General features: G+C 37.9%; 1 protein-coding gene across 1 annotated transcript; it reads left to right on the top strand.

Moving 5' to 3' along the window:
- The first annotated feature begins 651 nt into the window (after positions 1–651).
- Positions 652–6798, top strand: LOC119788256. Its single transcript, XM_038292477.1, has 4 exons — positions 652–702; positions 2324–2777; positions 3360–3460; positions 6092–6798. Exons 2-4 carry the CDS (start codon positions 2332–2334, stop codon positions 6265–6267), a joined length of 723 nt encoding a protein of 240 aa, XP_038148405.1. The 5' UTR covers positions 652–702; positions 2324–2331; the 3' UTR covers positions 6268–6798.
- The last annotated feature ends 5895 nt before the right edge of the window (positions 6799–12693 follow it).

Here is a 12693-nt window from a genome sequence, read left to right on the forward strand (position 1 = left end):
CTGGACTTGGTTTTCAAGATTTGAAGACGTTTCGCCACCTCTCCAGGAACCTTTCTCACATTTAAATTGAGAAAGCTTCCTTGAGAGGTGGCGAAACGTCTTAAATCTTGAAAAACAAGTCCAGTGGATTTTTTTGAACTTTTACGGACAGGTTTACTAATGTTTTACCCACGGGGCGTGTTTTGTACAGTTAAATGGAACACAAAATGCTTTAGAAAGACTGGAATTAAAACTGACAAAAAAGTTTAAAAAAGTAAATAAATACAGCATGCAAACATCACAGAATAAGAAAGTTAATCAATTGACAGTAATTATATGACTAAAATAAAAGATGAAAAACACAAATGAAGAAACACAAAAGGAAAAAGCAAAAAAAGGAAATGCGTAGATATGAACAATGTAACAACTCTAAAGTCCCAGACCACAAAAATGTTTCCAAAATCTGAGAAAGCACAAAAAAACAAAGATAAACACAATAAATTTGAAATAAATAAACTGAAACAAACAGAAAAATAACCAAAGGAATAAACCAAGATTGATAATAACAATAATGATAATTATTTGATACAAGAAAAGGAACTATGAAATTAATTTTGTTTTCCCTCATGGTTTGGCGCCAACTACCGGTCACTTTAATCTTGCTCACCTGCCTGCCGCTCGGTGCCGCTCTGGGGTCAGCAGGCCGTCCGCGGCTCCAGCAAGGTAAGAAATCAAATCAGGTGAAGGCCGCTCACAATATAACTCATCAATCTTTATTTTATCTCTTTGTTGGTTGTTTCCTATTGTTTAACTCGCGTGATGGAGCTCAGTGAGCTGGTTATGGCGGTAACTGCCACAGTATACCGCGACTGACCGCCGCCGGTTAATTAGAGGCTAAGGTTAGCTGCTAATGGAGGCTACTGACATCAGCAGGGTGGGGTCACTCTGAAATAAACTCAACTTCTATTAAATTAAAATTAAAGTGCAGTTTATTTCACAGTTAAAAATAAAGTAAAGAGTTTGTTTAAAACGTCTAGTTCGACCGACTGATCGATAAATATGCACATCATTACATTTTTGACCTGAGTGATAAAATATGGCAGGCCGTTTTGACATTTATTAGAAGTGCTGTCCTCTCTTTTGTTTCATTTGTAGATCTCCAAAATAAGATTCTTCCTGGTCAAAACTACATTTTTACTTGTCAGAGCTTAACAGCTTATCCTAAATTACATTGTTTGCCAGCAACAATTACATTTCAGGATGCAAAAAATATAATTGTACTAGTAAGAATAAACATAGAAATCTTTGCAAGTTTTAGGTGGCCATTTTGACATTTATTAGCGTGACTGAATATACATTTCAGATGTCTCAAAAGCATTTATTTCTAGTCAAAATGAACATTTCAAATATGTAAAATAACCTTTTTTCCTATCTAAAATAAAAATTTCAGATATCTTAAATGTAATTCTTACTAGTGCAAATTACGTCAAGGTTCTCATTCATGTGTATTGGGCTTTTACTTCCAGACATCTAAAATAAACATTCTTCCTACCTAAAACCGAATTCTGATGAGGATGAAATCTGATCTCAGATCTCAATAATAAAGTTACTGCTAGTCACAATTACAATTTCAGATATCAAAAATGAATCAATTGAGTCAACTATTGACATCAAAAATATGTTTTTACTAACCGAAATATAATTACTGATATCAACTATATATATATATATGTATATTCAGATACCTACATTTTAATAATGCCTATCCAAATGCAGTTTTAGATTTCATTTATTATATTTTGACATTCAAAAAATAATAGGCCCGGTTTCAACATAAAATAGTCAGGCTGACTTGTCCCCTTTCTATTAGAGATGGCACTAAAGCTTTCTACCTTGTCACAATTACAATTTTCCTAGTCAGAATTTTATTATAGATATCACTAATTACTTTTCCACCAGTAGAAATTGAATTTTAAGTAACCTGGAATCTAATTTGTACTAGTAAAAACTAAATTCCAGATATCTACAAATCTTTAATTTATTTAAGTGGCCGTTTTAACATATATTTGCTTTACCGGATATGTATTCAGATATCGTTAATAGTACTCCCCCTATCTAAAATGAACATTTTAGATTTCTGAAATGTAATTCTTACTAGTACAAATGACATCACTTCTCCCCATTCATGTGTATTTGGCCGTTACTTTCAGCTATCCGAAATGACGAATGAAGAATGAAGAAAACATTGCAGATATCTAAATAATTTTATAATCAAGATAGAGTAGCTGCTAAAATGTCTGTGGGTGTTATGCATGCTGTGTAATGAGCCCTTTAACTGTGACAGGTGACGCCATGCCTCATTGTAAGTTCAGCTACGAGTACATGCGGAGGGAAGCTCATCACAACGCCACCAAGGCCGAGGATGTGCTCAATGCTCACATTCCTGACGCAGGTTGGATTAACAGGTCTTACCCACAACATGGAGCCAATGAGAACACCGAGGTCGGCCCGGTGGACCGCCCAGTTCCACCACAAGTAATCAGCAGTTATTTTAACTGTGGCCACAATGACAACGGGACTAAAGTGGTGTCTGCAAAGAACGCCCTATTTTCACCACTCACTGATGGTACCCCGGCTGGAAGGCTCAGAGGTGCAGATGTTCCGGGCAGCGCCACGGCCGACGGTGATGCCAGGTTGGGTGCCGTCGCTCCATTCTGTAACTCTGAACAATCAGCTCAACATCCTGCATCCAACAAGAAAAAAAGAAGAAATAAATATTTCAGGAACAAGAAGAAAAGGTGAGCCATCTGCATCCTTAATTGCTGTAGCGCACATTTATCGCTGAGTCTTTTAGTCCAGTCTCCAAAACAGCCTGCGACCCAAAAAATGACATTGCAACAGAATGGTGTCCCCTAAAAAAAAGATAACTGCTTCACTCTATATTTATTTATACATATAAATTTACTATATTAATTCTTAAATGTAATAGTTTTTTTTTTTTTTTTTAATTAGGTGCAGATGAATGCAGAATCAGTGAGAAAGAAGCCCTTTGAAAGTGAGCCAGGAGGACTTTGTCTTCTACAAAAATGGCAGCGACAGTTTAATCAATGATGTCATTATTCGTGGCTTTGTGAAATGAAGGGGGAAAAAAGATGTTTAAACCTGTTTTTCCTTTAAAATGCATAGTGCTCTCACAGTTTCCAGTTTTACCTGATAACAGAATTCGGTTCCATTGGATTTACGTTCCACTGCTCATCTGACTGAAGATTTTCTAGGATTATTGTGGCAGAAAAATGTTTTACCTCCATAATCTGACCTTTAAAGAGAGCAGAGATTATTATTTGATCTAATAGCATCTTTAATTTTAATTTTTTTTATAGAGTTAAGGACACAGCCAATCCAAGGAGAGATACTCCACCCCCGATGCTGCTGAAGGAGGAGGAGGACTGGGAGGAAGAGTATATAGTGACCACACCTTATGGTAAAACAGCAGACTGGTTATAAACTTTAGAATCCAGGCCTACATCACTATTGATTGTTCACAGGGAATGAACAATCAGTGGCTTTCAACAATCAGTGGCTTTCAACAATCAGTGGCTTTCAACAATCAGGGAAAGAAAGTGTGGCTTTAAGTTAAAGGAGTCACCACCCGGCTACATGCAACACTGGTTATGGGATTATATTATGCAAAGAATACTATGCAAAGGTAGGCTTCCTTTAGGGTATTTGTCCCTCTTAATTTGTAGCGTGCAGTACCTTCTGCAAGCAGAGCGGAGCCTTTTTACCCAATGCCATGTTTCATACACTTTCTGGATAGAATGAAAAGCACTTAAATCACAATCTGCCAGACTTATCAATGATTTTAAGTGTAATTGTGTTTATTTTAGTTCATTTAGGATAATTTTTTTATGATAAAACCTACAAACTGAATGATGGAATATGAAATTGAATCGTTCTGCTCACAAAATTGAAAAAAAATCACTACTTCCATGTAGGGTTGGGCGATATATCGAATATACTCGATGTGTCTGGAGTTTCCCCACACTCGATAGTTAAAATGACTCTATCCTAACCGTCACGTACAAATTTACATGACGACATTGAGGCGTCTGGATCTATTTCACTGCGAGTAAAAATTTTTCCACACACTTTCATGCATCATAAACCCCTTCCTACAAACAGGATTATTACAACAGGAAAATGAAATATGGTGACAGCAGGTGTTTCAGCTAAGCAATATATGGCAGTGGTTTGGATTTCACACCGAGGAAGTTCGAACAAAAGGCGCTAATTTGTAAGACGTGTCACAAAATATTGCTGCAAAAGGCAGGAATACAAATTTATTCCACCGCCTAAAAAGTCATCCACTGCAATAGCGAAGAATGTTGTAAACTCCGCATATCAGCACTTAGAGCTGGGGGGAAAAAAATGATTTTTTTACCGTTATCGTCATTCACTACGATAACCTGCGACAAATTTCCCATGTCAGTAAAAGAAATAAACTTAATTTTGCCGTTCTGCCTGTGTGCGCTGGTGGCTCGTTCCTTCCCCTTTTAAGATGTAGGGAAACGGCTGTTCCAACCTTTGCATTTCTGAATACTGAATAATGAATAAAGTAAATTTGATTGATTGTTTATCATGAGGGCGGGGTTATTGTGGCGGAAAGTTCGCAAGCAAGTTTGATTGTGGCCGGTGTCTTGGAAGCATCTTGCTAACCAGTTAGTAACTTAGTTCTAGTAGGCATTTTCTTTAGTAAAGGCTGTACATTGTATGGCCGTACTCATACGCTTGAGGACTCAGCCTAGCACAAATAGTTACCTGATTCCAGTCAGAATCTGGTAAATGAAATATTAAAATTGTCTTATACAACATCAGTACCTCGAGCATTAGACAGCAGATATGTTAAATGTGTTTAAATACGTTCTTGAACAGTAATGCTCCATGTAAAAATGTAACTCAAAGTAAGAAAGTTTATAAGATATTAGAGTTCATAGGTTTGATATTTATATACTGATTGAAAATAAGTATGCAGAGATGGCAAAAGTACTCACTTTCCGTACTTGAGTAAAAGTACAGATACTTGTGTTAAAAAATACTCTGGTAAAAATGGAAGTACTGATTAAACTTCTTTACTCAAGTAAAAGTAACAAAGTACAGGCTTGTAAATTTACTTAAAGTGTAAAAGTAAAAGTAGAAACCACTTTTTTCATGCTGTTGCCTACATTTTAAATGGATGTCTGCCAATAGGACTAGATCTCCGTTGTGTTCATTTTCAATCATCTCGTCATCCATGCTACTATGCTAACGCCACCGCCACCAAGTTGCAATGATTTGCCGCCAATGAATACCGCCGAATCTGTCGATTCATCTTGTAGTGGTGCGTCAAATGCAACGTAGATTCCCATCCAATTAGATTGAATTTGGTATTGATGACGTGAAAAACAATAACGGTAGCTCCATTGAAATGATTCAAAACTAAAGTAACGAGACAATTTTTTAAAATGTAAGGAGTAGAAAGTACAGATATTTGTGTAAAAATGTAAGGAGTAGAAGTAAAAAGTCGCCATAAAAATAAGTAGTAAAGTAAAAATATCAGAAAAATCTACTTGAGTACAGTAACAAAGTATTTGTACTTTGTTGCTTCCCATCTCTGTAAGCATATGGCTTAAAGTTAGATGTTGGAGGAATAAAATTTAGACCATTTCATCCAGACAGAACTCCAGTCAGCCAGCTAATTTATGATCCAGGAATAGTTGATCGATCAGAAGCGGAATCAAAAAAACAAAATTGTTCAAAGACGAACAACGCCCAATGCTACTGATCAGTCATAATGTTATGACTGCTTTAACATAACTCTCATCTTGCGTCAGTATTCTGCAATGTTCTGGAAGAGAAAGTCCCACTTTGTCAGTGCTTCGTCCTCCATTTTGTCCGACCTTGCCTTAATGGGTGTACGGTGGCCTGTTTGAATGACACTACATGGATGATAAGGCATCTGTGGTTATAGTTTGTAACCTTGATGCTTTAGCTGATCAGTAAAGACAAACGCTGTTGAAATAATGAGATCATAACCTTCTAATCAGGGCTGACTGGATCCCTGCTCCTTCCACAGGTCCAGAAGACATGCTCCACTTCGCTCTGCAGGACCTGATACTTTATTACAGCGACCCGGCCGACCTGCCAGCGACGGCTACTTACAGCCCTGCAGTGCACCACCCACCCCGTATGCCCTGGTGCTGCAGCAACGCTCCGGTTGAACCGCTGCAGTTTGCAGACGCTGAGGAGTAAGCCAGCTCTTTCAGACAATATAACGGATGTTCAGGAAAACCTTGTTGCTTTACAGAGAATTTGTCACATAGGCTGAGTTTTTTTATTCTAAAAGTTGGGCTTCAGTTTTATAAAATAAAAGGTAAGTATTCGAGCACCTAACATGTTTATTGTCTTAAAGGTCATAAGTTGTAAAACAGCATCTAAGTTTTATCATAGAATTTATTTGACCGTTTTAATTCTTTGTTTATTTCCTTCTGGTGTTTGATGTCTAGGAGACTTTTCTTGCTCTGCCGTACTTTATGTATTTTTAATATGATTTTAATGGTTTGTATGAAACACCCAAAATCGGACGAGCATTGTTGAAGATGGCTGTTTGGAGAAGAATGATCAGTTGTATTGTTTATAAAATAGCACATGTTCATTGAGCCCACATATAAAGTTTGTATTTTAATTTAACAGCCACTCGAGCGTCAATGTTACAGCAGTAATGCATTTTAGAGCATTTCTGCTTATCTGTGAGATGCTTTTCATTTTCTGGGACACAATAAATCCGATTCTCTTAAAACCTTTTTCTGTCTCTTTTGTCTTCACACAGTTTTTTATTTTTATTTTTTATGGTTATAAGCAGAGTTTCCTCCTCGTTATGATCAAATATGTTACACGATTGGACACAAACATTTAAAATGTGAACAGAATCGTCGGGCTTCTTAAACTTCTCTTCTTTTTCCCAGATGTTGCTGCGGTGTGCTGAAACTCAAACATGTTGAAAGGCTTTTATTATGAAATTTCACATGTTTGCGTAAAGCATCTTTCTTTTTGGTTTTACCACTATAAGCCTTTTTGGTCGTGGTTGAGTTATCAGTACAAAAGATCAATGTTTTGATTTTTTACCTGTTTGGTTTAGTTCTGACTTTAGATATGAAGCTTGATCATGTGTTTTTTTTTTTTTTTTATCCACTAAACTGCTGATTGAGCTCCACTAATAACAGGTTTGGGGAGCTCAAGGGACAAGATGATGCAGAACCAATAGTGTCAACCTTTTCCTCATACAATCCTGTGTCCAGGTGTCCCAAACATTCTAATCTTTACCCAGGTCCCATCCAGTCCAGTTCTTGCATGTGCTGCAAAATATCAGTTTGTTCTCAATGTTTTTTCCTAAATGAAGCCCTGCCTAATACAAGGACAACTTCTAATAGTCTCCACCTCAAATATGTCTATCATTTCCCAGCAACCTCTGCACTGGTGGTAACTTGACCCTTAAATGTAGATCTTCTTTAGAAGACATTAGTTCGACTTTAATCAGATCTCTCTTCAAATCAACCTAGACATGAAGGAAGCTTTAATCTGCAGAAAATAAGATTTATATCTGTTTCAAAGCTTTTTGCCCCAACTGTTGGTGAACAAAGGACTGGTTAAGTTTTTTTTTTTTATATATTGTTTTTAGAATCTTTATTTCACTAATTGTATTCAAACAAAACAATTGAACTTAAAAACAAACTATTCAAAAATCCTGAATGAAAGGAAGCAGAAACAACAATCTTATATCTGCTCTCTTTACCTAAAGTTTCGAAATGAACAGAAATCTGTCCTCCAAAACTGAAATACACATTTTACTTTAGGTTTACTTTCTATGTATATTTCTAACACGTAACATTTGACATCCATCCATTTTCTGACACGTTTCTCCCTGCTGGGGTTGTGAGGGGTGTTGGTGCCTATCTCCAGCTGTCTACCCTGTCCAGGGGGTCCACCCTGGACAGGTCACACATGATCACACCGAAGGAGAATTCAGAGTAGACAATTAACCTAACAGTCATGTTTTTTTGGGGGGACTTGGGGAGGAAGCTGGAGTACCTGGAGAGAACCCACACATGCTCAGGGAGAACATGCAACCTCCATGCCAAAAGACCCCAGGTTGGAAATCAATCCCGGAACCAGACAGAAGTGCTATCCACTGTTCCACTGAGCATATTTGACATGATTATTTAGAATCAAGCATTACTGGCATACCTATATCAGCCTAAATTAACCTTTTAAATGCAATATGGATTGTGATTCTTTGGTCTCTGCTTAGATTGTTTCGTAGTTACATGCTGAAACACAGGGCTTCATAATTTTATTTTTATTTTTTCAAGATCTTAGTTCCTTAATTAATTGGTAATGCGTTTGTATCTGCTTTAAACATGGTAAAATTCTATAGTTTACTAATTCATTACATTTCAACTGGAGAAATACTGGATTTCTTGCCTCTTTATTGTTTTTCTAATTTTATGAACCGTTCAAAAGCGATTGCTTTAACTGTACACTAGATGGTGCTATTGGTGCGCGATTAGGTCGTTCTGAGACGCTTCATGCACCTTGGGGAGTTCAACGGGTTCATTCCTACAGGTTTGAGAGGCACAGGCTGCTCGCTCAGCTCCAGCTTCCCTTCCCTCTTCTTTAATTCACATCACAACTTACAGTGGGATTTCTCTAGAGCTGATCAAGGCAGTCTCATGATTGTAAACCAATAACCTTCACAGACAGCCAGTGACGACTGGTTTCAAACTGCGGTTTCTCCTCCACCACTGTATGCCGGCTCAGAATTTTAAGCAGCTTTGTTGTTGAAGTATGGAGAGAAAAACTGCAGCATTAAATCTGTCCTTATCAAAGAGCCACAGCTGCTTTTGATCTACTCCACCCTTTAACATGGATTCAACATTGATAGATGCTATGAAGATGATATCTAACAATATTTGCATAACTAATTTGACAGAGAGGTGTTCCTATGAAAAGAGGGTTGGAGTCTTATAGAGCTGCTCATGTTAGCCTCATGCTATAACCTGCAGATATTAGGGAGTCTAATGCCTAATGTACTGCATTAGGATATACACTCACCGGCCACTTTATTAGGTACCCCATGCTAGTAATGGGTCGGACCCCCTTTTGCCTTCAGAACTGCCTCAATTCTTCTTGGCATAGATTCAACAAGGTGCTGGAAGCGTTTTGGTCCATATTGACATGATGGCATCACACAGTTGCCGCAGATTTGTCGGCTGCACATCCATGATGCGAATCTCCCGTTCCACCACATCCCAAAGATGCTCTATTGGATTGAGATCTGGTGACTGTGGAGGCCATTTGAGTACAGTGAACTCATTGTCATGTTCAAGAAACCAGTCTGAGATGATTCCAGCTTTATGACATGGCGCATTATCCTGCTGAAAGTAGCCATCAGAAGTTGGGTACATTGTGGTCATAAAGGGATGGATATGGTCAGCAACAATACTCAGGTAGGCTGTGGCGTTGCAACGATGCTCAATTGGTACCAAGGGGCCCAAAGAGTGCCAAGAAAATATTCCCCACACCATGACACCCCCACCACCAGCCTGAACCGTTGATACAAGGCAGGATGGATCCATGCTTTCATGTTGTAGACGCCAAATTCTGACCCTACCATCCGAATGTCGCAGCAGAAATCGAGACTCATCAGACCAGGCAATGTTTTTCCAATCTTCTATTGTCCAATTTCGATGAGCTTGTGCAAATTGTAGCCTCAGTTTCCTGTTCTTAGCTGAAAGGAGTGGCACCCGGTGTGGTCTTCTGCTGCTGTAGCCCATCTGCCTCAAAGTTCGATGTACTGTGCGTTCAGAGATGCTCTTCTGCCCACCTTGGTTGTAACGGGTGGTTATTTGAGTCACTGTTGCCCTTCTATCAGCTCGAACCAGTCTGGCCATTCTCCTCTGACCTCTGGCTTCAACAAGGCATTTCCGCCCACAGAACTGCCGCTCACTGGATGTTTTTTTCTTTTTCGGACCATTCTCCGTAAACCCTAGAGATGGTTGTGCGTGAAAATCCCAGTAGATCAGCAGTTTCTGAAATACTCAGACCAGCCCTTCTGGCACCAACAATTATGCCACGTTCAAAGTCACTCAAATCACCTTTCTTCCCCATACTGATGCTCGCTTTGAACTGCAGGAGATTGTCTTGACCATGTCTACATGCCTAAATGCAGTGAGTTGCCGCCATGTGATTGGCTGCTTAGAAATTAAGTGTTAACGAGCAGTTGGACAGGTGTACCTAATAAAGTGACCGGTGAGTGTAGTCTACCTTTGGGTAGTTTGCTGATTTGTGATTTAATTGTGGAAAAAACAACAAAGAAACTGTACAGGACCTTGCTAAGGCTTTTGTGCTCTGTTTTACATTCTTCAGTTGAATTTATGTGTGGATTGATGCCATTGTGTTTCTATTGTGGCTGTATATTTATTGGTTTTCTTCCTGCTCTGATTTTATTTTGTCTGTTTTGCCATCTTCAACTGGCTTTCTTCCATACTTTATGATTGTCTGTAAAGGTCAGGGGAGGCTGGTGTATTTAGGTGGAGCACATTTTGAAAGTAGGTTAAAAAAAAGCCAGTTTTTAGTCTCATATGAGCTTTCTTTTTCATTTTTTTTAAACAATTGGTTATTGCCAATTATCATGACATGAAATGATTTTAGGAGTCATAACACACCGGATCACATAGCTGTGATCCGGGTGTTAGTAGGTCTGGGGTGATATGGAAACCAAATCCAGAGCAACCAAAAGGTTAACTCTGCATTGATCACATTGGAGTGAAAGGGCTAAATAGAAATTGATCGCAAACCTTTTATTTGATATGCTAAAAACATACTTCTATGTAACAAAACTCTATTTTCTGTTGGTCTAAAACTTTGTATGTCATTTTAAAAACAAACAAAAAACACGAGCATGTAATGTGAACAGATTTTAAAAGAGTAAAGGTGCTAAATAGTTTTGTAAGGCTTTGTGGTGATGGAACTGAAAGAGGATTTGTCTTGTCCATTTGTGTCAGCGAGCTCTCAGATTGCTAACTGTGTGCTGAAACTGGTGGCACAAAATAGCGGATAGAAGGTCTTCCTGGAAATGGGTACCGCCCTTAAATCTTTTACTAATTCGCTGTACGAGAATTACTAAATACTAACACACGAAAAATTATTCACAATATACTACAAATAAATAATATATATCACTGAACTTTATTGATCTCATATTGGAGAATTTATCTCTGCATTTAACCCATCCCCTTGGGGAGCAGTGGGCTGCCATTGTGTGGTGCCCAGGGAGCAGTGTGGGGTTAAGGATGTTGCTCAGGGACCCGGAGTGGAGGCTGTTAGGATCAAACCAGGTACTTGCAACCTTCTCAGAGCACAAGAGCACTTCTTTAACCACTAGGCCAACTCTTACTGTATTAGTAAAGCGGACTAATACAGAATGATTGCTCTTTTACAAATTAGTTTTGGGTTCTATAGGGTATAGTTTGTCTTTGCATCATATAGGACTCTTCAATGTAACCGGAGGTAAATAACAGCCGCTTACCTTATTTAATGTATATATTATGTAGAACCATTAAATAATTAACTTGGCAGCAATGTATGAATATGTGCATTGCTTTATAAACTACGGATGCACGATATAATCGGCCCCCTATCGGTATCGGCCTTAAAACTGAATATCGGACATCGGCCACCCCACCAATATTTAACCGGATATTTGATCAGCTTCTGAGTTTCTTAAGTCTAAAAAAAAATACTACTTCTTCTTCTTCCTCAAAAACTTCTTTTTTACAGACTTAAAAACTTCTAAATACGAGGGGAAAAAATATTGATACATTAAAATATCACAATATCTTCATATGCTGATATATTGCCATTTAAAAACACCATATCAATCTCTTTTACTAATGAAATATTGCTATATGTCATCGTTATGTTACGAAATCCCCCTAAAATTCACAAAATTTTGCCATATTTTTATATGTTGATATATTGACGCGGTATTGATCTATTTTACTAACAAAATCTCACAAGAATTTGCAAAATATCACAAGAGTTTGTAACAGAACGATGAAATTTCACGAGATTTTGAAAGTAAAATAGATCGATACCGCGTTTTTTAAAATCTATTTGATATCAGCATATAAAAATATATTTGAGTATATTATCTTTCAAAGTGTCAGAAATGGATAACAAAACTGCTATTTTCAATGACTACTTATTTTTGTCCAGCTTTAACATCAGTATCGGTATCGGTTATCGGCTACATGAGTTTTAAAATATCGGCATATCGGATATCGGCCAAAATCCCAATATCGTGCATCCCTATTATAAACTACGTCCTAATGAAAATCTGGTCTATCTTAGCGATTCATTTATAAAACACAGATAGTGTTATAGATTGATCCTTTAATTTTTTCGGCCACACATCAATGCACATCGGTACCTATCTGGCCACCCCAGTGAACATTTGCTGGAACCTCCCCTGAGTCTGCATATGTGTCTTTATTCCCAGAAAATTTCCTGCTCCTTCAACGTTTTATTTTACAGTGGACGGTCTTCTTTCTCAATCTTTTATAGCTTTCACCTCTAAATAAGAGGTCTGCATTAATTATCCCTTAAAGCACAAGAAAC

The sequence above is a fragment of the Cyprinodon tularosa genome, unplaced genomic scaffold (assembly GCF_016077235.1).
Source record: "Cyprinodon tularosa strain WSP-4 unplaced genomic scaffold, ASM1607723v1 ctg312, whole genome shotgun sequence".
Taxonomy (NCBI): domain Eukaryota; kingdom Metazoa; phylum Chordata; class Actinopteri; order Cyprinodontiformes; family Cyprinodontidae; genus Cyprinodon; species Cyprinodon tularosa.

Coding starts and splice junctions, on each gene's coding strand:
- LOC119788256 (XM_038292477.1), top strand. CDS start 2,332: ATGCCTCATTGTAAGTTCAGCTACGAGTACATGCGGAGGGAAGCTCAT. Junction 2,778..3,359: donor TTCAGGAACAAGAAGAAAAG/GTGAGCCATCTG, acceptor TTTTTTTTATAG/AGTTAAGGACACAGCCAATC. Junction 3,461..6,091: donor TATAGTGACCACACCTTATG/GTAAAACAGCAG, acceptor CTCCTTCCACAG/GTCCAGAAGACATGCTCCAC.